At 46.4% G+C, this 27,731-nt stretch overlaps 1 protein-coding gene across 3 annotated transcripts; it reads right to left on the reverse strand.

Annotated features, from left to right (window-relative positions):
- Nucleotides 1-3,189: 3,189 nt before the first annotated feature.
- On the reverse strand, nt 3,190-27,108 carry DYNLT2B (dynein light chain Tctex-type 2B). 3 transcript variants are annotated; one of them, XM_050779232.1, is made up of 6 exons: nt 26,849-27,108; nt 25,562-25,695; nt 17,375-17,444; nt 16,341-16,459; nt 6,901-6,964; nt 3,190-3,345 (listed from the first exon to the last, which is right to left on the reverse strand). In XM_050779232.1, the coding sequence occupies exons 1-5, from the start codon at nt 26,956-26,958 to the stop codon at nt 6,903-6,905; spliced, it is 495 nt and encodes a 164-aa protein (XP_050635189.1). In that variant the 5' UTR covers nt 26,959-27,108; the 3' UTR covers nt 3,190-3,345; nt 6,901-6,902. The 3 variants fall into 3 exon arrangements, with proteins under 3 accessions (XP_050635189.1, XP_050635191.1, XP_050635190.1); XM_050779234.1 differs by lacking the exon at nt 16,341-16,459 and having other exon boundaries at nt 3,190-3,340; XM_050779233.1 differs by lacking the exon at nt 16,341-16,459.
- Between the last annotated feature and the right edge of the window lie 623 nt (nt 27,109-27,731).

Raw genomic sequence — 27,731 nt, forward strand, 5'->3', positions numbered from 1 at the left:
TACGATGTGAACGGGCGCAAGAGCTCGCCGGTCCGCCAAGACGCGCTGCCCGGCGGCTCCCCTGTGGCCCAGCTCGGCCGCGTCCGCGCAGGCGGGCCTGTGCGCGGAGGTCCTCCCGCCGCACCCCGCACCCCGCACCCCGCACCCGGGCCGCCACCGCGCAGCCCTCCGCGGAGACGCCCCGACCGCGGCCGCCTCGCCGCAGCGTCAGCTTTTACCTGCGTGGGGATGGAAGGGGAATTTCCGACCGCCAGCCCCGTCCGCTGAGAACCTGCGGCTGACCCACCCCCTTCCTTTTTCTGACCCAGGTTGGCTCAAATAATAATAGTAATAATAACAAATCCCCAGGGATCCGCTGGGAGCTAGTTGGGCAGGAGTGGATCAAGACACCTGCCGGGGGGTGTATGGGGGGAAGAAACGTTCTCCTTTGCTAGAATGAACCTTGGGAAGGATCCCTTTTGATCAGTAGGTGTAAGTGGCTACACAATGTTATGGAAGAAGGCTGTAAAAAAAATTTTTATTTATTTAATTACCAACTGAACTGAAGTAAAAGACATTTTTAACTTATTTACTTGTTCTTTTACTTTTGTTTTTTTAAAGACGGAGTCTCGCTCTGTCGCCCAGGCTGGTGTGCAGTGGCGCGATCTCGGCTCACTGCAGCCTCCGCCTCCAGGGTTAAAGGGATTCTCGTGCCTTGTCCCGAGTAGCTGGGATTACAGGCACACGCCACCACGCCCGGCTGATTTTTGTATTTTTAGTAGAATCGGGGTTTCACCATGTTGGTCAGGCTGGTCTCAAACTCCTGACCGCAAGTGATCTGCCCACCTCGGCCTCCCAAAGTGTTGGGATCACAGGCCACCGCGCCCAGCTAACTTTTTTGTTGTTGTTGCTGCTTTGCTTTTTTGGATTTTTTTTTTTGGGGGGGGGTCTACATCAAGAATATCCAATCTTTTGGCTTCCCTGGGGCACACTGGTAGGAGAGGAATTGTCTTGGGCCACACATAAAGTAACACTAACAATAGCTGATGAGCTTTAATTTAAAAAATCGCAAAACAAACCTCATGATGTTTTTTAAAAGTTTACAAATGTGTGTTGGGCCGCATGCAAAGCTGTCCTGGGCCGCGGCTTGGACAAGCTTGGTCAACATGCTTAACTTGAAAGTGGCTGAGAAGAAAGAGGATGGGTATAACTGTGCATCTGCTGAGGAGCCTCCAGGGGGAAAAAGGATTTAAATCTGAATTTCGAATATGTCTTTGAACATGGTGGATAGACTAAGGTACCCCAAATAAGGACAGTTAGCTGGAGGAGACACCGGGGACTCTACGGGGAACATCACTACAAAAATAAGAGTTTAGATAGTAACCAACATCAGAATCTCAGAGAGTCTTAAGGGAGGATGAATTTCATACAGAGGATTGATTTCATATGACCCTGACACTGTGGACAAAGAAAATGGATGGGTGTTTAGGCTAATAAGCTATGTAAGACATAGGATGGCAAGAGCTGAGCAAAAACACTGTGTGAGAAAGATGAAGGCAACAATTCAAAATGTAGGAATAAGCAGCCAGGCACGGTGGTTCATGCCTGTACTCCCAGCATATTGGGAGGCCAAAGCAGGAGGATCACTTGAGGCCAGGAGTTCAAGACTAGCCTGGGCAACATAGCAAGGCCTCATCTCTATAAAAAATAAAATTACTGTTGGGAGGCTGAGGTGGGCGGATCATGAGGTCAGGAGTTCGAGACCAGCCTGGCCAACATGGTGAAACCCTGCCTCTACTAAAAATACAAAATTAGCTGGGCGTGGGGGCACATGCCTATAATCCCAGCTACTCAGGAGGCTGAGGCAGGAGAATCACTTGAACCTGGGAGGCTGAGGTTGCAGGGAGCTGAGATGGCGCCACTGCACTCCAGCCTGGGTGACAGTGAGACTCCATCTCAAAAAATAAATTAATTACTGGCCAGTTGTGGTGGCTCACACCTGTAATCCCAGCACTTGGGGAGGCCAAGGCAGGCGGATTACTTGAGGCCACGAGTTTGAGATCAGGCTGGCCAACATGGCAAAACCCCATCTCTACAAAAAAAAAATACAAAAATTAGGCAGGCGTGGTGGTGCCTGCCTGTAATTCCAGCTACTCAGGAGGCAGGAGAATCTCTTGAACCCAGGAAGCAGAGGTTATAGTGAGCCGAGATTGTACCACTGCACTCCAGCCTGGGCAACAGAGCAAGACTCCGTCTCGATAAATAAATAAATAAAAATAAACATGTTTTAAAACAGCCATGTGTGTTGGCGTGCCTATAGTCCCAGCCACTCGGGAGGCTGACATGGGAGGATCACTTGAGCCTGAGAGTTCAAGGCTGCAGCAAGTTAGAGTCCCACCCCTGTGCCCCAGCCTGGGCAACAAAACAAGGCCCATTCTCTGAAAATATAAATAAATAAAGTCAAAAGTTATTTTAAAGAATGTAGGGAAAACTTTATGCACAAATAAAGCCATGTCTTTATTTTTTATAATAGTGAAAAATCAGAAATAAGCAGACTCTCAATAAGGAACTGGCAAAAGTAACAATGGTATAACCTATTGAAATAAATGCCGCTATTAAGTCATGCATCTTAAAATCATAATGCAAATAAAATGACATAAAAATTGTTCATAACATCATGAGAAATGAAAAATGAGGTTACAAAATTATATGTTTTTTTAAAACCTTGGAAATAAAAACCATTGGTAGAAAATATACCAAACTTTTTACCATTGGTTATGTTTGAACAATTGAAGTGGATTTTCCTCTGCTTTTTTCTCTGTGTTCCAAGTGTAACAAGAACACAGTAGGGCCGGGTGCAGTGGCTCACGCCTGTAATCCCAGCACTCTGGGAAGCTGAAGCGGACGGATCATGAGGCCAGGAGTTTGAGACCAGCCTGGCCAATATAGTGAAACCCCGTCTCTAGTAAAAATAAAAAAATTAGCTGAGCGTGGTGGCACTTGCCTGTAGTCCCAGCTACTTGGGAGGCTGGGGCAGAAGAATCGCTTGAATGCAAGAGGTGGAGGTTGCAGTGGGCCGAGATTGTGCCACCGCACTCCAGCCTGGGCGACAGAGCGAGACTGTGAAAAGAAAAGAAAAGGAAAGGAAAGGGAAAGACATAGGATAACAAAATCAAAACATTAAAAATATAAGGCCTAAAACACAACAGATTCAGTTGTCAAACTAGTAACATCTTTATTTTGTCAAGATATTTAACAATATTAAAAAGTTCAGATTTCTTCATGGTCATGTCTTTTCCCAGCTTTTCAAAGATTCACTCAGTAGTAGAAACAGCCAAATGCTGCTACAACGCAGAACAAACTGTCCTAAAAAACAAATACAACACACACACACACACACATCCAGAATGTTAGTACTCAAGAGGGAATGAGAGCAGCACAGGCAATCGAAACTAACACCATCTCAGATCTCTCCATTGTTTTTTCTTTTCTGAGACAGGGTGTCGCTCTGTCACCCAGGCTGCAGTGCAGTGGTGTGATCTTGGCTCACTGCAGCCTTGACCTCCTGAGCTCAAGCAATCCTAACTCAGCCTTCAGAGTAGCTAGGACCACAGGGGCATGCCACCACATCGGGCTAATTTTGTGTATTTGTAAAGATGAGGTCTCGCTATGTTGCCCAGGCTGGTTTTGAACTCCTGGGATCAAGCAATCCACCCACATTGGTCTCCCAAAGTGCTGGGATCACAGGCATGAGCCACCTCGCTCAGCCACCAATTTTCAATCAGGAAGACTTTTTCCTTCTTCAAGAAGTGAAGGGTTTCCAGAGTATAGCTATGCTATTGCTTGCCTGAGGGTAACTACAAAATTGCTTGCTAAAAGGTTAGGATGGGTAAAGAATTAGATTTTCTGAATGTAGAAATAAAATGTGAACTAATGAACTTTAAGTAATACATATTCATAAAATAATTATTCACATATTTCCTGATTTATCGCAGACATAATGTATGAAATGCTTTGAGTTTCTTGGAGTAAACTGATGAGTAAAATTACTCATCCCAAGAAACTATGTTATAAGTACCACTGATAATAAGAACAACAGGACCTTGTCATAAATTCTGGATAAGAGAAAGTCTCTGGGTGTTTGTTCTTAATTGATAAAATTTATTCGTCCATCTTTTAGTTCAGAATCACAAAATGCTTTCCAGAGCCCAAATTGCTTAAAACACTTTTTAGGCACTTCTTACAAGATTTCCACCTGCCTCAGCAATTCCTGAACCACTAACCTCACCTCCAGCCTGGTAATGATGGGGTTAAAACAATTCCAACTCAACTACCTGATGATTAACCAAAAGCAAAATTCTTTGGTTTAGCCCAGCTCCCTGGCTCCTTGGGTGGATAACTCTGAACTGTGTTCTACAACAGTGCTGTGATAAAGGACCTGCTTTGTTTTTAACTTCCAGTCTCTCATGGAAGGATGCTTTTGTAAAATGCAATAAAAATAGATAACTCAGAACATGAAATGGAAAAAAAGAACATACAAAATACAGCCCCAGTTTTTTTTCTTAGATTCATTGCACAAAAGATTACTTCGTCAAATTGCTGTAAGATTTTCTACACCAACCCTTATACTCAATGTATGTGCTTACCTCATCATGGACCTGTAACAAACAGGTCACAGAGTGGTGTTGGTTTGTGCACCCCCGTGAGTGGCCCTGGTGGTGTTGGTTTGTGCACCCCCCTGTGAGTGGCCCTGGTGGTGCTGGTTTGTGCACCCCCCTGTGAGTGGCCCTGTCCTACAGCACCACCCAGAGTTCTCCAACAAGACTGAGCCCTGTTATCCACAGCAGTTTTCTGCTCAATGGCACATGATTTGCCCTCCTCTCTCATTTCCTCTGTCTCTACTAATGTTTCCTGGAATCTCCCAAAAAAAGTGTTTTTTTTTTTTTTTTTTTTTTTTTTTTTTTGAGACAGAGTCCTGCTCTGTTGCCCAGGCTGGAGTGCAGTGGTACGATCCTGGCTCACTGCAACCTCCACCCTCTGAGTTCAAGCAATTCTCCTGCCTCAGCCTCCCAAGTAGCTGGGACTACAGGTGCCCGCCACCACGCCCAGCTAGTTTTTATATTTTTAGCAGAGATGGGGTTTCAGCATGTTGGCCAGGCTGGTCTTAAACTCCTGACCTCAGGTGATCCGCCTGCCTCAGCCTCCCAGAGTGCTGGGATTACAGATGTGAGCCACCACATCCGGCCTAAAGTTCTTTATTACATATTGTTCATTTGAATATTAAGTGGCCCCCACTGGATGTCAATAGGCAGAAATCGTGCCTGCCTTATTCATCATTATCCCTAGCCCCTCCAGTGCAGAAGCTGACACATAATAGGAGCTCAGAACTATTTGCTGAATGAATGAATTGTATCATCTAAAGATGCATTTTTTGGCCGGGCCCGGTGGCTCACGCCTGTAATCCCAGCACTCTGGGAGGCCAAAGCAGGCAGATCACCTGAGGTCAGGAGTTGGAGACCAGCCTGACCAAATAGTGAAACCTTGTCTCTACTAAAAAATACAAAAATTAGCCAAGCATGGTGGCATGCACCGGTAGTCCCAGGTACTCAGGAGGCTGAGGCAGGAGAATTGCTTGAACCTGGGAGGCAGAGGTTGCAGTGAGCCGTGATGGTGCCACCACTCTCCAGCCTGGGCGACAGAGCAAGACTCTATCAAAACAAAGAAACAAACAAAAAAGATGCAGTTTTAACTCCGAGAAGCAAAGAAAAAAAAAAACTCTCTTTTTTTTTTGAGATGGAGTCCCCCTCTGTCTCCGGGCTGGAGTACAGTGGCACAATCTCGGCTCACTGCAACCTCCGCCTCCGGGGTTCAAGCGATTCTCCTGCCTCAGTCTCCTGAGTAGCTGGGATTACAGGCGCCCACTACCACGCTCGACAAAGTTTTATATTTTTAGTAGAGACAGGCTTTCACCATGTTGGCCAAGCTGGTCTCGAATTCCTGACCTCCTTGGCCTCCCAAAGTGCTGGGATTATAGACATGAGCCACTGCACCCGGCCTGAAACCTCCTTTTAAAGATTCCTCTTTATTTTTGCTTAATTTTAATAAATGACTTTAAGATAAAGTAATAAATTTTGTTACTAAAAGAAAAATCGGCCGGGCGCGGTGGCTCAAGCCTGTAATCCCAGCACTTTGGGAGGCCGAGACGGGCGGATCACGAGGTCAGGAGATCGAGACCATCCTGGCTAACATGGTGAAACCCCGTCTCTACTAAAAAATACAAAAAAAAAAAACTAGCCGGGCGAGGTGGCGGGCGCCTGTAGTCCCAGCTACTCGGGAGGCTGAGGCAGGAGAATGGCGTAAACCCGGGAGGCGGAGCTTGCAGTGAGCTGAGATCCGGCCACTGCACTCCAGCCTGGGAGACAGAGCGAAACTCCGCCTCAAAAAAAAAAAAAAAAAAAAAAAAGAAAAATCACCTTTGCTCATGGAATCCCTGCCATCCAAATTTGTTTGCAACTTAGCAAAGCGTGATTTGTTCGAATGAACAAATAAGTGATTTTAAAGTTTTAGTTATAAATTATTACTTTAATAAGGATTATCAGGATTGAGTTTTAGAACACAGTGATTTATGGAGGAGTGGCTAAAAATAATTTTAAATAATATGCTAACTAAAGAATATGCTATTCACAAATTCAAACCATGAAAAATTATGTCATACGTAAACATGCAAGTTTCCTTGCTTATAAGCAGCACGCTAGGTTTCGGCTTTAGTAACACAAAAACTAACAGTCAAATCATTTCATCCAGAAGTCAAAGATGAATGACTAAGACTGCAGCGTCTTTCCATCCTAATCAATAGTGAGGAGTTTGACTTGCAGCACCCACGTCCTTAGAAAGGGAAAAGAGGTCTCCAAATACACTTACATTCATGAAAACATCATGAGTATAGTTGTCAGTGTCAGCATCCCAGAAACAGCGAGAAGCCATGCTAAAAAATCCAAGAATGAAGAATTACCAACAATCCAACAAGGACCTAAACGACACATATCTGCCATGAGCAAAAGTGTTCCTTAGTCCACTCTCACAGATCTGTACTTCCAAACCTTTCCCAGGTTGGTGCCCACAGAATACTGTGCTTGTACCAGAAAGTATACTGGGTCAGCTAGAGAAACTGGAGTCAGATGAAGCTGCTTGCGACTAGAGGTGATCAGCCAGGGACTCTGACGGCCTCAGGCCCTGCCTAATGGTTATAAGGATCAATACTAGAGATTTGTGTGTGACTTTTAATGAGCTCAGCTCCTGCACAATAACAGGACAAGGAAGGCACAGAAAGAGCCCAACAGATTTAGTCCAACCTGTTCATTTTATAGAGTCCCAGAAAAAGGAGCAAACTCTGAACTAGAATTCAGTCTTCTAACTAATTATAACTCCAGAAATATCTCTACAGAATGCTAAACTCCCTCGAAACTGGATATTCTCCTCTCTGTAATTCTTGGATAAGAAAAAAAATTAGTCAAAATAAAAGCCAATTAAAAATCGAAACAACTTAAATGCCCAGTAGGACTGGATTGGTAAATGAAATTATGGTATTTCTCAGGATCCGAGAGAATTTTAAAGAGAAGAAAAAAAGAAATAATGATGTTTTCTGGCAACGAAATTCTAAGTAGACCTTAAAGAAAAGTTTTGCAAGACACAGTGATGTGTCCCTGTAGTCCCAGCTACTCAGGAGGCTGAAGCAGGAAGTATCATTGGAGCCCAGGGCTGTAGTATGTGATGATCACACCTGTGAACAGCCACTGCACTCCAGCCTGGGAGACACAGCAGGACCCTGGCTCTTAAAAAAACAAATTCCAAGAACATGAAAAGCTATTCACAATATAATGCTGAGTGAAAAAAATAGGCCGGGCGCAGTGGCTCACACCTGTAATCCCAGCAGTTTGGGAGGCTGAGGTGGGTGGATCACCTGAGGCTGGGAGTTTGAGACCAGCCTGCCACATGATGAAATCCCATCTCTACTAAAAATACAAAAGTTGGCTGGGCGTCGTGGCACACGCCTGTAATCCCAGCTACTCGGGAGGCTGAGGCAGGAGAATCGCTTGAACCCAGGAGGTGGAGGTTGCAGTGAGCTGAGATCGTGCCACTGCACTCCAGCCTTGGCGACAGAGTGAGACTCTGTCTCAAAAAATAATAATAAATAATTACAAATGTTTTACATTTCTATTAAACTATGTGTATGATTTATCATGCAAACACTTATTGAGCACTCAGTTTGTGCCATTCACTAGTCTAAGTGTTTTACGTGTATTAACTCACTGAATCCTATGAGGTACTATATAATTATACCCATTTAGTGAATGTGAAAACTGAGGATTAGAGAAATTAAGTGCACAAGGTCATACAACTAGGTGACAAAGCTTGCCTTTGAACCCAGGCAGTTCACAACCCATACCTACAGAGAAAGATATATATATACCTTATATTATATCGGTTCTTTCTTTTCCTGAAACAAAAGGCCTCACATATTCATTACTGAACCCAGCCTACTATCGCAGGGCATATAAACAAAGAGAAAAAATATATTCCCAATAAAACACGTCCAACTGTCCAGACGGTGGTGACATTTTCAGCTTGCGATGGTAAGATGGCCGTGGCCCTGACACAGCGTGCACACATGTGCCAGCTCACGTGCAGCTCCTTACAGACGCAGCTTGGCTTTTCGGCAATGTCTCCTTTCCAGTTGTGCCTCATTTTATTACCAGTTTTCGTCCAGATCCACTGGAGAATGGGACGATTTGGCATTTGTTTCTTGGCCAAGAATCGCTTAATTTTAAGACTTGTGAGAAGACATGACAAGAAGCAGAATCAAGCACACAACACGAGAGTTGTTTTGTTTTGTTTGTGAGACAAAAATACAAAATAGTGAGACCCCAATTCTTTTATTTACTTCTATTTCTATTTCTATTTTAATTTTTTGAGAGGGAGTCCCACTCTGTCAACCAGGCTGGAGTGCAGTGGCACAATCTCGGCTTACCACAACCTTCACCTCCCAGGTTCAAGTGATTCTCCTGCCTCAGCCTTCCGAGTAGCTGGGATTACACACGTGCACTACACACACGCCTGGCTAATTTTTGTATTTTTTGAAGAGACAGGGTTTCACCATGTTGGCCAGGCTGGTCTCAAACTCCTGAGCTCAAGCAATTGGCCCGCCTCAGCCTCCCAAAGTGCTGGGATTACAGGTGTGACTTGGAAGAGGCATAATGGTACAGGTTGTAGCAGGCAATGCTCCCACCAAGAACAGTAAGAAAAGCTGGATAAAATGAATCAGAGAGCTGCCAAAGCAAACAGGCCTAGAGCAGCCAAAATTCCAGAAAGAGGTGAACTGTAGGAGGTAAGCTGATATTCTGCCGCGGACTTTTTCCTGGGGGATTTGCTGATATTCTGCCGCAGACTTTTTCCTGGGGGATTTGCTGATATTCTGCCGCGGACTTTTTCCTGGGGGATCTGCTGATATTCTGCCGCAGACTTTTTTCCTGGGGGATTTCCCAATTCAGGGCACAGGGCTGAGAATCTGGACCTTGCCTAGGCAGAGAACCAATTACTGAGGGAAAATTAAACTAGTAGGAGAGTTGGCGGTCTTTACTTCTTAAAATTTTTTATTAATTTTACTTTAAGACAGAGTCTTGCTCTGTGGCCCAGGCTAGAGTGCAGCAGCACGATCTCGGCTCACTGCAACCTCTGCCTCCCTGATTCAAGCAATTCTCATGTCTCAGCCTCCCAAATAGCTGGGATTACAGGCATGCAGCACCATGCCTGGCTTTTTTTTTTTTTTTTTTTTTTTTTTTTTTTTTGAGATGGAGTTTCGCTCTGTCACCCAGGCTGGAGTGCAGTGGCGCAATCTTGGCTCACGGCAACTATCACCTCCCGGGTTGAAGTGATTCTCCTACCCCAGGTCCCAAGTAGCTGGGATTACAGCAGCCTGCCACCACGCCCAGTTAATTTTTGTATTTTTAGTAGAGATGGGGTTTCACCATGTTGGGCAGGCTGGTCTCAAACTCTTGACCTCAAGGGATCCACCCACCTAGGCCTCCCAAAGTGCTGGGATTACATGCATGAGCCACCATGCTTGGCCCTAATTTTTTGTATTTTTGGTAAAGACAGGGTTTCACCATATTGCCCAGGCTGGTTTCCAACTCCTGAGCTCAGGCAATCTGCCCGCCTTGGCCTTCCGAAAGTGGTAGGATTACAGGAGTGAGTTGCTGTGCCCAGCCGAGTCGGCAGTCTTAACAAAGCTAAGGAGGTAAAATGAGAGTCTGGAGGGAAGAAGATCCCATAAAAAAGGAAAAAGTAGAACTAAGCCTATCACATGGTAGGTTTTCTTTTCAAGACATGCTGAATTCAGGCTGGGCGCGGTGGCTCACGCCTGTAATCCCAACATTTTGGGAGGCCGAGGCGGGCAGATCATGAGGTCAGGAGATCGAGACAATCCCGGCTAACACGGTGAAATCCCGTCTCTACTAAAAATACAAAAAACTAGCCGGGCGTGGTGGGGGAGCCTGTAGACCCAGCTACTCAGGAGGCTGAGGCAGGAGAATGGCGGGAACCCAGGAGGCGGAGCCTGCAGTGAGCGGAGATCGAACCACTGCACTCCAGCCTGGGCGACAGTGCAAGACTCCGGAAACTGTAAGTAGGAACCTAAAAAGCTAAGTGTCCTGACCAATATAATGGTCCTCCAGGTATGTCTATGTCCCAACCCCCATAACCTGTGCCTATGTTATGTTACATGGCAAAAAGGGCTTTGCAGATGTTTGATTAAATTAAGGTCTTGAAATGGGGTTATCCTGGATTATTCAGGTGGGTCCAGTTAAATCACAAGGGTCCTTACAAAAGTCAGAGTCAGAGAGTTGAAGATGCTGTTGGCTTTGAAATTGGAGGAAACGGCTTGTGGGCTAAGGAGTTCAGGGGCCTCTAACTGGAACAGACAAGAGAACGGCTTGTGGGCTGAGGAGTTCAGGGGCCTCTAACTGGAACAGACAAGGAAATGGATTCTCTATTAGAGCCTCCAGAAGGAATGCAGCCCTGCTGACATCTTCATTTCAGTTCAATGAAACCCATTTTGGATTTCTGACCTCCAGAACTGTAAAATAATATATTTGTGCCATTTTAAGCACTGGGTTTGTGATAATTTGTTACAGCAGCAACAGGAAACTAGTACGCTAAGGAAAAAGCCTATGATATGAAGAGCAAAATTTTATGCTGAGGAGACAAGCTCTGAAAGTCAGTACCTGTTGGAGGTAGAGGCCTGTAGAGGCCAAATGAGCACTCGAGGTTCTTGGTTGAAAGACTTGGAGGGCTACAATTAAGAAACAAGGGGGCACAGTGGCTCATGCCTGTAATCCCAGCAGTTTGGGAGGCCAAAGCGGGTGGACCACCTGAGGTCAGGAGTTCGAGACCAGCCTGGCCAACAAGGTGAAACCCCATCTCTACTGAAAATACAGAAATTAGCCTGGCTTGGTGGTGGGCGACTATAATCCCAGCTACTCAGAAAGCTGAGGCAGGAGAATCACTTGATCCCGGGAGGCTGAGGTGGCGGTGAACCAAGATTGTGCCATTGCACTCTAGCCTGAGCAACAAGAACAAAACTCTTTCTCAAAAAAAAAAAAAAGAAAGAAAGAAACAAGAGTGAGGCCGAGGCAGGAGAATCACTTGAGCCAAGGACTTCAAGACCAGCCTGGGCAACATGGTGAAACCCCATCTCTACAAAAACATACAAAAATTAGTTGGGCATGGTGGCTCATGCCTATGGTCCCAGCTACTCGGGAGGCTGAAGCAGGAGGATCACTTCAGCCCAGGAGCCGGAGGTTGCAGTGAGCTGAGATCGCACTACTGCACTCCAGCCTGAGCAACAGAGTTGAGACTCTGTATCAAGAAAGAAAAAAAAACAAAAAAAAATGATGAATTTAAGATAGGGCCTTTTTAAAACCGCAACTCTCAGATGAGCTGGCACAAGAAAATAAAATTTTTTAAAAAGATCAAACTGTAACCCAACCTCAATTCAGCTCAGTACCTGAAGGTAAGCAGCCAATACTCTTCCCACACAGCAGAAGAAAGAGTTAAATCCTTTCTGGAAGAAAATAATATCATCTGGAGGTCTACAGTTCTTTTAAACGATGTCTAGGATTCAAACTAGGCACGCCAAGAGACAAAGTCATCTACGTGATTATCAAGAAAAACACAAGGGAAACAAACTCACACATGACCCAGACACCAGAGTAAGCATAAAACAACCTTCAAATCACTGCTGTGGCCGGGCGCCGTGGCGCACGCCTGTAATCCCAACACTCTGGGAGGCTGAAGGGGGCGGATCACTTGAGATCAGGAGTTCAGATGAGCCTGGTCAACATGGTGAAATCCTGTCACTACTAAAAATACAAAAGTTAGCCGGGTGTGGTGGTGGGCACCAGTAATCCCAATTACTCGGGAGGCTGAGGCAAGAGACTTGCTTGAACCCAGAAGGTGGCGGCTGCAGTGAGCTGAGATGGCGCCACTGCACTCCAGCCTGGGCGACAGACTGAGACTGTCTCAAAAACAGAATAAAATAAAATAAAATAACTAGTATGACTAAAATGTAGAAAGAGTGGGGAGCAATAGAAAAATATACGAATTGGCTGGGCGCAGTGGCTCACGCCTGTAATCCCAGCACTTTGAGAAGCCCAGCCTGGCTAACATGGTGAAACCTCATCTCTACTAAAAATACAAAATTTAGCTGGGCATGGTGTCGCATGCCCATAGTCTCAGCTACTTGGGAGGCTGAAGCACAAGAATCGCTTAAACCCGGGAGGCAGAGCTTGCAATGAGCCGAGGTCGCACCACTGCACTCCAGCCTGGGTGACAGAGCGAGACTCCATCTCAAAAAAGAAAAATATATAAACTGAAGCACAGAGAGGAAAAAGAAAAATCAGTAAAAAGCATAAGAGACATATGGAATACAGAGAAAAGACCAAACGCACATGTAACCTAAGTCCTAAAAAGCGAGCAGAGTGGATGAAGCAGCAGCAGTGTTTTCAAAGAGAACAGCCACCGCTGGGGCCCCGAGCTTCATTTCTAATGCCATTCTCCAACACACTGAACAGGGGCTCCTTGGAGAAACGGCTGAATTCTAGGGCTGGGGCAGGGAATGAACACAATGGAGCTTCTTATAGTGCTAGAAAGTAAGGAAGTGCTCAAAGAAACCCACAAGAGTAGAGTCAGTGGGACACAGGAATCCACTGAAAACTCTCAGGGGCCAAAGCTGGACCCTCAGTGGCTCCCCCAACCCACCGAGCCGTCTTTAAAAACTCTGCTCCTCAAATGCTGGGGAGGCCGATGCGTGAATTACTCTTTCTCCATTGCGATTCCTCTGAATCCGCTCTGTCTAGGCAGAGGGCAAGGTGAACCCACTGCGCAGTTATAGAAAGAGTAACTTTACAGTGATGAAACCTGAAAAGCACTACCTCAGGCAGGTAGTCAAAGTTCACATGAACAGTGATATGTCGTGCTGACAGTATGTACCATTGATATGATATGACGAGAATGGCATTTGACCTCTGTGATCTTCCTTCCAGAAACCTGTAACCCCAGACTAATCATCAGCAGAAAAATCCCAATGGAGGAACATTCTACAAAATACCTAACTAGTGCTCCTCAAAAATGTCAAGGTGATACAAAGCAAGAAAGTCTGAGAAACTGTTACAGCCAAGAAGAGCCTAAAGAGACATTTAATGCGGCATCCTAGACAGAATCCTAAAGCAGAAAAAGGACGTTAGGAAAAAAACTAAAGAAATCAGAACAAGGTTTTATTTGATAACACTGTATCAACATTGGTTCATTGATTTTAACAAATGTTCCACACTATGTAGATGGTAACAACAGGGACTGCTATTGGTTCATTCATTTTAACAAATGCTCCATTCGATGGAGATGTTAACAATAGGAAGTCCAGGTGCGGCAGACCATGCCTGTAACCCCAGTGTTTTGGGAAGCCGAGGCAGGAGGACTGGTTAAGCCCAAGAGGTCAAAGCTGCAGTGAGCCACGATGGCACCACTGCACTCCAGCGTGGGTGACAGAGCAAGAACCGTCTCAATAACGTAATTATCATTCTTATAGTAATAGGGGAAACTGGGTGTGGAGTACATGCAAACTCTGCAAATTTTCTATAAATCTAAAACTATTTTAAAATAAAAACTTGATTTTTTTATTTTATTTTATTTTTTTTTTTTGAGACAGAGTCTCACTCTGTTCCCCAGGCTGGAGTGCAGTGACGTGATCTCAGCTCACTGCAACCTCCACCTCCCAGGTTCAAGCCCCTCCCTCAGCCTCCCAAGTGGCTGGGGTTACAGGTGCTCACCACCACGCCCGGCTAATTTTTTGTAATTTTAGTAGAGATGGGGTTTCGCCATGGGGTTGGCCAGGCTGGTCTCGAACTCCTGACCTCAAGTGATCCAGGCACCTCAGTCTCCCAAAGTGCTGGGATTACTGGTGTGAGCCACCGCACATGGCCAAAAACAATTTTTTTTTTTTTTGAGACAGAGTCTCGCTCTGTCGCCCAGGCTAGAGTGCAGTGGCGCCATCTCCACTCACTGCAAGCTCTGCCTCCCGGGTTCACGACATTCTCCTGCCTCAGCCTCCCGAGTAGCTGGGACTACAGGCACCCACCAACATGCTTGGCTAATTTTTTGTATTTTTAGTAGAGATGGGGTTTCACTGTGTTAGCCAGGATGGTCTCGATCTCCTGACCTCATGATCCGCCCGCCTCGGCCTCCCAAAGTGCTGGGATTACAGGAGTGAGCCACCACGCCCGGCCTAAAAACTATTTTTTTTAAACAAAGGCAATGGCTAAGAATTTTCCCAAACTGATAAAAAAAATCAACCTGGTTGGGTGCAGTGGCTCACACCTGTAATCCCAGGACTTTGGAAGGCCAAGCATGGTGCTGGGCACCTATAATCCCAGCTACTTGGGAGGCTGAGGAAGGAGAATCTCTTGAAACCAGGAGGCAGAGCGTGCAGTGAGCCAAGATCGCACCACTGCACTCCAGCCTGGGCGACAAGAGCAAAACTCCATCTCAAAAACAAAACAAAATCAACCCATAGATTCAAGAGACTCTGAGAGCTCCAAGCAGAATAAATATAAAGAAAGTAATAGTGGCTAGAGAGAACACATCATCTTCAATTGAATAATAAAACTTACAGCTGACTTATGAACAGAAACAATGGAAACTAGAAGACAATGTAATCACTTATCTACCTACCTACCTACCTATCTATCTATCTATCTGAGGCAGGGTCTCACTCTGTCACCCAGGCTGGAGTGCAGTGGCACAATCACGGCTCACTGCAGTCTCAACCCTCCCGGGTTGAGGACCTCAAGCCGTCCTCCCACCTCAGCCTCTCAAGTAGCTGGGACCACAGGCGTGTGCCACCATGCCCAGCTAATTTTTGTATTTTTTTGTAGAGACAGGGTTTTGCTGTGTTGCCCAGGCTGGTCTGGAACTTCTGGGCTCAAGTGATCCTCCTGTCTCAGCTTCCCAAAGTGCTGGGATGACAGGTGTGAGCCACCATGCCCGGCCCTGATGGGAGACTTTATAACAGATGGATCCAGCTGATAGTACCTGAACTCCACGATCAACCTTAACCAGGTAAAAAGAGATGACCAGCTGTTTTGTACCTCCTGAGAAGATGCAATAAGATGACAGAAAACAGTCTTTCCCCAACCTCAAACCTATGGCTAATTAAGACTAGACCTAACTACTTATTTTCAAGAAGTACAGGAAATAGAAGACATACTAAACAATACCATAGGTATATAAATCAGCAAATGCCAGAATATAGGAAACTCTACAGGACAAACAAACCAATTTCTTCAACAAATAAATGGCAGGAAAATAAATAAATAAATAAATAAATAAATAAATAAATAAATAAATAAATGACTGGGCATGGTGGCTTACACCTGCAATCCCAGCACTTTGGGAGGCCAAGGTGGGTGGATCACCTGAGGTCAGGGGTTCGAGACCAACCTGGTCAACATGGTGAAACCCCATCTCTACTAAAAATACAAAAATTACCCGGGCGTGGTGGTGAGCACCTGTAATCCCAGCTACTCAGGAGGCTGAGGCAGGAGAATCACTTGAACCTGGCAGGCAGAGGTTGCAGTGAGCCAAGATCATGCCACTGCACTCCAGCCTGGGTGAGGAAGCAAGACTCCGTCTTAAAAATAAAATTAAATGGCAGGATTAAAAGAGGAAAGAGAGAAATGAGGCAGCAAAAATGACAGATTAAAGTAAATTTAAAGCCAGATGCCATGGTGTGCACCTATAGTCCCAGCTACCTGGCAGGCTGAGGTGGGAGGACCACTTGAGCCAAGGAGTTCTAGTCTGTAGTGTGTTATGATCACGTCTGTGAATAGCCACTGCACTCCAGCCTGGGCAATACAGCAAGATCCTATGTCTTTAAAAAAAAAAAAATCATAATTTACATATTAACCAAATGCAATGTGTAGACCTTATTTGAATCTTAATTTGAAAAAATTGTAAAAAAGAAAATAATAGGTCTGGCATGTTGGGTCAAACCTGTAATTCCACCATTTTAGGAGGCCAAGGCCGGTGAACTGCCTGAGCCCAGGAGTTCAAGACCAGACTGGCCAACAGAGTGTGACCCATCTCTGCAAAAAAATAAATAGAAAATTAGCCAGGTGTGGTGGTGCACATCTGCAGTCCCAGCTACTCAGGAGGCTGAGGTGGGAGGATCACTTGAGCCCAGGAGGCCAAGGCTACAATGAGCTGTGATAGTGCCACTGCACACCAGCCTGGGTGACAAAATGAGACCCTGTCTCTTTGAACAAAAAAAAAAAAGAAAAGAAAGAAAACGTATATATACATATATGAGGCAATCTAGGATATCTGAACAATAACGGCATATTTTATGATATTAAGGACTGACAATATTTTAGAGATAATAAAGATATTTTACTTATGTATTTTTGAGACAGAGTCTCACTTTGTCACCCAGGCTGGAGTGCAATGGCATGATCTTGGCTCACTGCAACCTCTGCCTCCTGGGTTCAAGCAATTCTCTTGCCTCAGCCTCCTGAGTAGCTGGGATTACAGGTGTGTGCCATCACACCCAGCTAATTTTTGTATTTTTAGTAAAGACGGGGTTTCACCATGTTGGCCAGGCTGGTCTTGAACTCCTGACCTCAGGTGATCCGCCCGCCTCAGCCTCCCAAAGTGCTGGGATTACAGGTGTGACCCACCGCACCAGGCCCCCCTCACTCTTATAAAGACACTCTTACTGAATTGTCAAAAGGACAGATACCTCGTAATATAGATGAATAAAACAAGAAGGAAAAATCCAGCTACTCACAATACTCCTTCACCTCTTTGTTCTCCAATCACTACTTGCACCACCATTTTGTATCGGTCAAATCCCATTTCTAGAAAGAAAAAATAAGGTTGTTTATAAGCAAATATGTAGTAAAATTACTTATTGAAGACAACTTTGCCTAGAAATGGACAAAAACATTCAATCCACAAGTACTTAATGAATATGATGGTAAGCCTGGGAGTCAGGAAGACATGAAGACAGACCCTAACTGTAACTCACCAGGTGTATAACCTTAGAAAGTGATTTAACTTTCCAGTTTAAGTCCCCTCATTAAACGGGAATATCAGTACCTACCTCCCAGGGTTGTTACAAGGTTAGATAAGATATAGTAGTATCTTTGTATTTATTTTTTTGAGATGGAGTCTCGCTCTGTTGCCCAGGCTGGAGTGCAGTGGCGAGATCTCGGCTCACCGCAACCTCTGTCTCCCGGGTTCAAGTGATTTTCCTACCTCAGCCTCCTCAGTAGCTGGGACTACAGGTATGCGCCACCACACCCGGCTAATTTTTGTATTTTTAGTAGAAAAGGCGTTTCACCATGTTGCCCAGGCTGGTCTCGAACTCCTGACCTCAGGTGATCCACTCACCTTGGCCTCCCAAAGTGCTGGGATTACAGGCATGAGCCACTGCGCGTGACCAGATATAGTAATCTAAAGCATCTAAACAGTGCTGTTAAATACTAGTCCCTCAATAAACCTCCTTCCTTCCTTTTTCCCCTACTGTAAATCAGCTACTGAGCTGAACCATACTAGTCCCTCAATAAACCTCCCTCCTTCCTTTCCCTGCTGTAAGTCAGCTACTGAGCTGAACCTTCAAGACAGAGAAATAAAGACGACGTTTTTCTCGCCTTAAAGAACTCACAGTAGTAAAGAACTCAAAGGACAATAGAAAAATAGGCCCGGCACGGTGGCTCACGCCTGTAATCTCAGCACTCTCGGAGGCCGAGGCCGGTGGATCACCTGAGGCCAGGAGTTTGAGACCAGCCTGGCCAACGTGGTTAAACCCCGTCTCTATTAAAAAATATAAACATTAGCCAGCCATGGTGGCAGGTGCCTGTAATCCCGGCTACTTGGGAGGCTGAGGCAGAAGAATTTCTTGAACCTGGGAGGCAGAGGTTGCAGTGAGCCAAGATCGCACCACTGCTCTCCAGTCTGGGCGACAAGGGCAAAACTCCACCTCCAAAAAGAAGAAAGAAAAAGAAAAGGAAATAGAAAAATAAATTGAGAATGCAATATGCTTATAATTCAAGGAGTGGCATGCATGATGTACACCAGGAACACAGAGCCAGTGGGGGCAGTTCCTCTGCCTGGGCAGTGGCAAGAAATCACTGGAGAAGACTTCTTGGAGGATGTGGCCGGCCAATAAGCTGAGCCTTGAGTGAGAGGGGACCAGGTCAGCCCCATCTCTCTGCACGCCTGAGACGGAGGGGCGCGTGCACAGCAGGAAGGGTCAGCCCCATCTCTCCGCACGCCTAAGACGGAGGGGCATGTGCACAGCAGGAAGGCATGGGATCGCCAGAAAACTGTAAGCTGTTCGGTCAGACAGACAAGAAAAAAAATGAAGATTCCAGAGCAAAATGAGGTGATCCAGCACCATGTAGCTGTTTACCCCAGAAACTACATTCTAAAGCAGCAAAATCCTGAAAATTATCACTAACAGCAACTCTGAAGAGAAAAAAACGGAATGGGCATTTTTAAATCTTTCTACTTTTTTGACCGAGGAATAGTGGAAAGTTTTTTTAAACAAAAAAAAAAAAAAGTGAAATAAGCGAAGCTGAAACAGAGCCAGCTCTCTCTGATGAACATACAGGTTCCAAGATTCCATTGTAAACTGGACCATCTGAAGACTACAGCGATCTCCCATGTGGGGCATGAGCCTAATACAGAGTGTTTAACAAAATCCTAAAAGACAGAGTCCAAGTAGTTTTTGAAAAACACTGCACACAACTCAGCGGAGCTTCCTCCTTTCTCTCACCAATTCCGAATCCTACAGAAATGTGTCTAGAATAATAAATACCCAACCCTTAAATCACAGTTCTGAGGGGAAAATCTGAGTCTCAGATATGGTGGGGAGAGGAACTTAAAAAAAAACCCACATCATATCACAGCAATTAAAAATCCCCCCATCATATCAGAGCAATTAAAAATCCCCCACATCATATCACAGCAATTAAAAATACCCCCCATCATATCAGAGCAATGAAAAATCCCCACATCATATCAGAGCAATTAAAAATCCCCCCATCATATCACAGCAATTAAAAATACCCCCCATCATATCAGAGCAATTAAAAATCCCCCCATCATATCACAGCAATTAAAAATCCCCCCATCATATCACAGCAATTTAAAATCCCCCCATCATATCAGAGCAATGAAAAATCCCCACATCATATCAGAGCAATGAAAAATCCCCACATCATATCAGAGCAATGAAAAATCCCCACATCATATCAGAGCAATGAAAAATCCCCACATCATATCAGAGCAATGAAAAATCCCCACATCATATCACAGCAATTAAAAATCCCCACATCATATCACAGCAATTAAAAATCCCCCCCATCATATCACAGCAATTAAAAATCCCCCCATCATATCACAGCAATTAAAAATCCCCCCCATCATATCACAGCAATTAAAAATCCCCCCATTCTCCTGCCGTGAACCCAAGAGGAGGAGCTTGCAGTGAGCTGAGATCCGGCCACTGCACTCCAGCCTGGGTGACAGAGCAAGACTCCGTCTCAAAAAAAAAAAAAAAAAAAAAAAAAAATCCCCCCATTCATATCAGAGCAACTAAAAATCTCCCCCATCATATCAGAGCAATGAAAAATCCCCACATCGTATCAGAGCAATTATGATGTATGGCCACCACAAAATGAAATGCAGCCAAATGGCAATAAACAAAGATGCAGTCGCAAAAACAAAAGAGTAACAAAGAAGAACAAGCTACTGCTGGGTGCCGTGGCTCACGTCTGTAATCCCAGCACTTTTGGAGGCTGAGGTAGGAGGATCTCTTGAGGCCAGGAGTTCAAGACCAGCCTAGGCAGCATGACAAGACCACCATCTCCACAAAACTTTTTTTTTTTTTTGAGACAGAGTTTCACTCTTGTTGCCCAGGCTGAAGTGCAATAGCGCGATCTTAGCTCACCGCAAACTCCGCCTCCCGGGTTCAAGCAATTCTCCTGCCTCAGCCTCCCGAGTAGATAGGATTACAGGCATGCACCACCACACCCAGTTAATTTTGTATTTTTAGTAGAGATGGGGTTTCTCCATGTTGGTCATGCTGGTCTCAAACTCCCGACCTCAGGTGATCCATCTGCCTCAGCCTCCCAAAGTGCTGGGATTACAGGCATGAGCTATCGCACCCGGTCCACAAAATAATTTTTCAAAAAATATTTAAGAAAAGAAAGAAACTTCAAGTGGAAGGAAGGGAGGGAGGGAGTTGTGTAACAGAAAAAATTTGACTGGGCACGGTGATCAACCTGGAGAAACTCCATCTCTACTAAAAGTACAACATTAGCGGGGCATGGTGGTGCAGGCCTGTAATCCCAGCTACTTGGGAGGCTGAGGCAGGAGAATCGCTTGAACCCGGGAGCCAGAGGTTGCATTGAGTCAAGATCGCACCATTGCACACCAGCCTGGGAAACAAGACCGAAACTTCGTCAAAAAAAAAATAAAAGAAAAGAAAGAAAAAAATCAACCTAGAAAATACTACAAATCAACGAACAAAGAGTTATTCCTCACATTTACCTCACAATACTAGAACAATGTAAGCTTATAAACTCAGTGAAACAAGAACTCAATCAGGTTATGGATTTTTTTTTTTTTTTTTTTTTGGAGACAGAGTTTTGCTCTTGTCGCCCAGGCTGGAGCGCAATGGCGAGATCTCCGCTCACTGAAACCTCCACCTCCCAGATTCAAGCGATTCTCGTGCCTCAGCCTCCCAAGTAGCTGGGATTACAGGCACACACCACCACGCCCAGCTAAATTTTGTATTTTAGTAGAGACAGGGTTTCACTATGTTGCCCAGGCTGGTCTCGAACTCCTGACCTCAAGTGACCCACCCACCTTGGCCTCCTAAAGTGCTGGGATTACAGGTATGAGCCACCTCACCTGGCCTGTTTTGTTTCGTTTTTGTTTTTTTGGAGACAGGGTCTCCCTAAGTCGCCCAGGCTGGACTGCAGCGATGCGATCTCAATTCACTGCAACCTCCACCTTCTGGGTTCAAGCAATTCTCCTGCCTCAGTCTCCCAAGTAGCTGGGACTACAGGGGTGCACCACCACACCTGGCTAATTTTTTGTCTTTTAGTAGAGTCGAAGTTACACCATGTTGCCCAGGGTGGTTCTCGAACTCCTGAGCTCAGGCGATCCGCCCGCCTTGGCCTCCCGAAGTGCTGGGATTACAGGCGTGAGGCACCGCGCCCGGCCTCAGTCAGGTTATTAAGCAACATAAACAGATGAAAAGGGGGATGGAGTCTCGCTCTGTTGCCCAGGCTGGAGTACAGTGGCACTATCTTGGCTCACTGCAGACTCTGCCTCCCAGGTTCAAGTGATTCTCCTGCCTCAGCCTCCCAAGGAACTGGGATTACAGGTGCCCACTACCATGCCCGGCTAATTTTTGTATTTTTAGTAGAGACAAGGTTTCAGCATGTTGGCCAGGCTGGTCTCAAACTCCTGACCTCAGGTGATCCGCCTGGCTCCGCCTCCCAAAGCACCGGGATTACCAGCATAAGCCACCGCGCCTGGCCCATAGTATATTCTACTTTAAAGGCAAAAGGCAGGCGCTCTCAAACACGAAAGAACCCAGGGAAGACAGCATTTCGGAGTCCTTTCTGAAAACAACTTACGACAAGATCTCATCATCTAAGAGCTGAAATAAAGAACTCTTCCCAGCTACTTCAGAGGCCGAGGCTGCAGTGATCTGAAGTCACACCACTGCCCTCCAGCCTGAGTGACAGAGAAAGACTCTGTCTCAAAAAAAGAAAAGAAATCAAGAACTCAACCATGAAAATGACATGGTCAAGGGACTAAACAGGAGAAAACTGATCCAGTTACAGAATGAATATGATATGACTATGGGAAACAGGTCTACAATATCCCATTGTCATTTGTCCATATATATATATAAAATGTAGAAAAGAAGTCTGTTGTAATGTTCGCCTAGTTTTTTTTTTTTTTTGAGAGAGTCTCACTCTGTCGCCCAGGTTATAGCACAGTGGCATGATCTTGGCTCACTGCAATCTCTGTCCCTGGGCTCAGGTGATCCTTACACCTTAGCCACCCAAGTAGCTGGGACTACAGGTGCACACCACCAGCCTGGCTAATTTTTGTATTTTTTGTAAGAGACAGGATTTTGCCATGTTGGCCAGAACAGTCTTGAACTCCTGGGCTCAAGAGATCTGCCCGCCTCGGCCTCCAAAAGTACTGGAATTATAGGCATGAGCCACTGTGCCTGACCAATATTAATGATTGTTTATTGGTGGTGGCATTCAGGTGATTTTTCTCATTTTATTTTTCTAGTGTTTAAATTTTGTATAATGAATGTGTACCATTTTTTACAAAAAATCTTAACAATGAACCTTCATTCAAAAGTCTAAAAACAAAAATGCTAATATACTAACAGCAGTTAATCCTGGGTGATGGAAATACACAGGATTGCTATTTTCTTCTTTGTACTTTTCTGTATTTTTTAATTTCTAAAACTTAAAACAAATTCAGAAAAAACAGTAAACACAAATATTAAATAGTAACTGCCTTTGGTTAATATTTTAAAACTTTAAGGGCCCAGGCGCAGTGGCTCATGTCTGTAATCCCAGCACTTTGGGAGGCCGAGGTGGATGGATCACCTGAGGTCGGGAGTTCGAGATCAGCCTGACCAACAAGGAGAAACCCCGTCTCTACTAAAAATACAAAAATTAGCCGGGCGTGGTGGCACATGCCTGTAATCCCAGCTACTCTGGACGCTGAGTCAGGAGAATCACTTGAACCTGGGAGATGGAGTTTGCACTGAGCTGAGATCACGCCACTGCACTCCAGCCTGGGCAACAAGAGCAAAACTCCCATCTCAAAAAAAAACTTTATGGATACTTTTTTGTATGGTCTAGGTTTATTACAATGAGCATGTATTACTTTTATGAAGATATTCCTTCCCTTCAAAAAATGGTGTCTTCCAAGAAGAGCAGATAGAAATAGGACAGGCACGGTGGCTCACACCTGTAATCCCAGCACGTTGGGAGGCCAAGGCATGCGGAACTCTTGAGGGTCAGGAGTTCAAGACCAGCCTGGCCAACATGGTGAAACCTTGTCTCTACTAAAAATACAAAATTAGCCACGTGTGGTGGTGCATGCTTGAAATTCCAGCTGCTTGGGAGGCTGAGGCAGGAGGATCACTTGAGCCCAGGAGGAGGAGGTTGCAGTGAGCTGAGATCACAACACTGCACTCCAGCCTGGGCAACAGAGCGAGACTCTGTCTCAAAAAGATTTAAAAAAAAAAGAACTTTTCAGATGGCATAACATCATTAACAAGAGAGACCAGGTGCAGTGGCTCACGCCTGTCATTCCAGCACGTTGAGAGGCCGAGGTGGGAGAATCACTTGCGGCCAGGAGCTCAAGATCAGCCAGGGCACAGGCAAGACACCATCTCTACAAACAATTTAAAACTTAAAAAATTAGCTAAGCATGGTGGCACAAGCCTGTAGACCCAGCTACTTGGGAGGCCAAGAGGGGAGGATCACTTGAGCCAGGAGGTCAAGGCTGCAGTGACCCATGTTCACGCCACTGCACTCCACCCTGGGCAAAAAAGCAAGACCCTATTTCAAAAACGAAACAAAACAGACAGAGAGACAAAGAGAACAGGGTAGGAAAAGCACAAAATATGCTCTACAGATGTAGTTTGGTAGGGTGGAGGGCTGAGTAAGGGACGTAGTTAAGGATGAGGGAGGAGGGATGGACTGCGGGTAGTGGAGGGCTGAGTAAGGGAAGTAGTTAAGGATGAGGGAGGAGAGATGGACTGCGGGTACTAAATGTGAGGCTGAGGAACTGACAGCTTGGGGGAAGAAACAACCAAGAAATAAGGGGAAAGGCGTCCCTGTACTTTCTGGCCTTTCTGAATACTAAGATTTTTTGGACAGTGGTTCCCTGTAATGTTTTATTCCACATCTTCACTCTTTCTCACCATCTGTAAAAACTTACATGAGTAAAAGTCACCAAATAATTAGAGAAGACAAGACACAGAAGAAGTTGTATTTGATAGAATCCACAGCTAACATTCTATTTAAGTTTTTATTTTTAATAGAGATGTTTAATTTTTTTAATTTTGCTTTTTTTTTTTTTTTTTTTTTTGAGACAGAGTCTCGCTCTGTCACCCAGGCTGGAGTGCAGTGGCACAATCTCAGCTCACTGCAACCTCCACCTCCCACGTTCAGGTGATTCTCCTGCCTCAGCCTCCCAAGTAGCTGGGACTACAGGCGCCGCCACCGCGCCCAGCTTATTTTTTGTACTTTTAGTAGAGATGGGGTTTCACCGTGTTAACCCAGAATGGTCTCGGTCTCCTGACCTCGTGATCCACCCGCCTCAGCCTCCCAAAGTGCTGGGATTACAGGTGTGAGCCACCGCGCCCGGCCTTTATTTTGCTTTTTAATAGACATGAGGTCGGCCAGGTGTAGTGGCTCACGTCTGTAATCCCAGCACTTTGGGAGGCCGAGGCGGGTGGATCACCTGAGGTCGGGAGTTCGAGACCAGCCTGACCAACATGGAAAAACCCCGTCTCTCCTAAATATACAAAATTAGTCAGGCGTGGTGGCGCATGCCTGTAATCCCGGCTACTCGGGAGGCTGAGACAGGAGAATCGCTAGAACCCGGGAGGCAGAGGTTGCAGTGAGCTGAGAACGCACCATTACACTCCAGCCTGGGCAACAAGAGTGAAACTCTGTCTCAAAAACAAACAAACAAACAAACAAACGACATGAGGTCTCACCATGTTGCCCAGGCTGGTGTTGAACTCCAGAACTCACGCAATCCTGCCTTGGCATGCTAAAGCGTTGGGTTTACAGGCGCCAGCCACCATACCTGGCCCCAATGTCCTTTGTTTAAAGATGGACAAGGGGGCAAATGGGTAACACTGAGTCTTTGAAGAGAATGAGTCATTTCCCGTTATCAGCATGATTACCTTTTAATTTATCTTTAATGTTTTCTGATAAATGTTTTGTGAGCTGAGGCATTTCTTCTGGAGAATATTGAGCATTTGCCAGTTCCTCCTTGAGCACAGCATGGATACAGTCTTTCACCACAGAGGGCCTGAACCTGAATGGAAAAATCTGTGAACATCTAGTCGGTGACTCCAAAACCCCAGCTTACCTTCACACCTCAACTTCTCCCATCTGTCATTAGTACCACTTAATCCTTTTTGATATTTTTTATTATAAAATATAAACAAATTAAGACAAATCATAGGCCACATGTGTATCTTCAACCTGGACCTGCACTGAACTTCAACACATTCCAACTGATGCTCCATCTGGAAGTTTATTAGGCAACTCAATACATCCAGTAATGAGCTTCTCATACTCCCCTCTCCCTCAAAACAAAATATATATTTGTTGTCAATCTTGTTCTGCACACTTTCACAAAATAAAATAAAATAAATAAAATAAAAAATACGGCAGAATGGCATTCTGAGTATTCAGAACCTTTTCCCAAGATAACTAAGCATATCTTTTTCTGTGTTCATTCTACCCAAGGGAAAATTTCTGTATGAAATTTGTATCACTTTTTCTGTGAGTTACCAAAAGAATAAAAATAAACAAAGAAATTTGTATCACATTATAATCAAAACTCCTGGTTTCCATATTTGCCAAGCATCAGATTCAGCAATCCGGTTTCAAACAACAGAGGAGACTGGATCGTGTTTTTAAATCTGTGTCCGTGAGTGTGTAAAGTGAGCGACGTTACAGACCCAGCTGAGTGCCCTCTGCTCTGGCCCGTGAGCCTTAATCCCGGGAAGGTCTCCGTGCGGTGGTCTAAGGGCCTCCGGATCCCGCCTGGTAGGACTTTGCACACATGCAGCTCCCGCGCCGGGAGGGAGCCCATCCTGGCACCCGTGCGCACACGGTAACCCTCGAATCACGGCTGAACGGCATCCCACGCGATGGCCTCCTGCCCCTATTCCACCCATCTCCTTACTCGGGACGCCATCCTGGGTTTCCCAGGGCCAACCATTCCCGCGGCGCCACCCTAAGACGCGCCCGGCGCCCCAACACTGTGGCCGCGGGTGGGGTCCCCTGCGGCGGGAGGGCCGTCCGGACGTCAGAGCGGGGCCGCCCTCCCGCCTCGCGCCCCCCGCCCCGCAGACCCCGCGCGTCCCCCGCGCTCCTTCCGTGGCCCAGGTCCCAGGCGAGCTCCGCCCCTCAGACCAGCGCGCTCGAGGTCGCCCCGCCACAGCCCGTCCTCTACCCGCCTCTGCTGGAAAACAGGCCGCAGAATATAGGTGTTCTCCGGCTCCGAGTTCTTCTCAGCCTCGGGCACCCCGTCGCCCACCAAGAAGGACACCCCGGTGGACGTGGCCATGGCCGGGGCTTCTCGGTCCGGGCGTCGCTCGCGACGAAGGCCTGGCGGGTTGCGGCAGCCGCCGGCAGCTGGGAAAGCGTCTCCAGAGCAACAAGGCCGCCTTCCGGCCTGGCTGAAGCCCGCGAGCGCCCCGCCCCGCCCCGCCCCGCCCCGCCCCGCCCCGCCCCGGCCCCGCCCCGGCCCCGCCCCGCCGCCAGCCCGGCCCCGCCCCGCCGCCAGCCCCGCCCCGCCGCCAGCCCGGCCCCGCCCCGCTCCGCCCCTCCCCGCCCCGCCGCCAGCCCCGCCCCGCCCTTCCCGCGCCTGCGCACCAGCTGCTGGGCGGGAACTGGTCGCGGGTCCGGACGCTTCCGCCAGCCTTGGGCGGTATCGGCCGCTCAGCGGTCGGAGGAAATAGACGCGGGGCCTGAGGCTCTTGGACCTGAGGTATTAGGTTGGTGCAAAAATCATTGCGGCGGCCGGGAGCGGGGACTCACGCGTGTAATCCCATCATTTGGGGAGGCCGAGGCGGGCGGGTCACCAGAGTCAGGAGGAGGTCAAGACCAGCCTGGCCAACGTGGTGAAACCCTCTCTGCTAAAAGTACAAACGTTAGCCGGGCGTGGTGGCGGCGCCTGTAAGCCCCGCTGCTCCGGAGGCCGAGGCAGAGTAAGCTATTGAACCCGGGAGGCGCAGCCTGCGGTGAGCCGAGATCAAGCCACTGCACTCCGGCCTGGGGACACAGCGAGACTCCGTCTCAAAAAAAAAAAAAAAAAAAAAAAAAAAAAGGAAGGAAAGA

The sequence above is a fragment of the Macaca thibetana genome, chromosome 2 (genome assembly GCF_024542745.1).
Source record: "Macaca thibetana thibetana isolate TM-01 chromosome 2, ASM2454274v1, whole genome shotgun sequence".
NCBI classification, from domain to species: Eukaryota; Metazoa; Chordata; class Mammalia; order Primates; family Cercopithecidae; genus Macaca; species Macaca thibetana.

Coding starts and splice junctions, on each gene's coding strand:
- DYNLT2B (XM_050779232.1), bottom strand. CDS start 26,958: ATGGCCACGTCCACCGGGGTGTCCTTCTTGGTGGGCGACGGGGTGCCC. Junction 17,445..25,561: donor CATTAAAGATAAATTAAAAG/GTAATCATGCTG, acceptor TTTTCTTTCTAG/AAATGGGATTTGACCGATAC. Junction 16,460..17,374: donor CAAAGAGGTGAAGGAGTATT/GTGAGTAGCTGG, acceptor TTTTTTTTAAAG/ACATAGGATCTTGCTGTATT.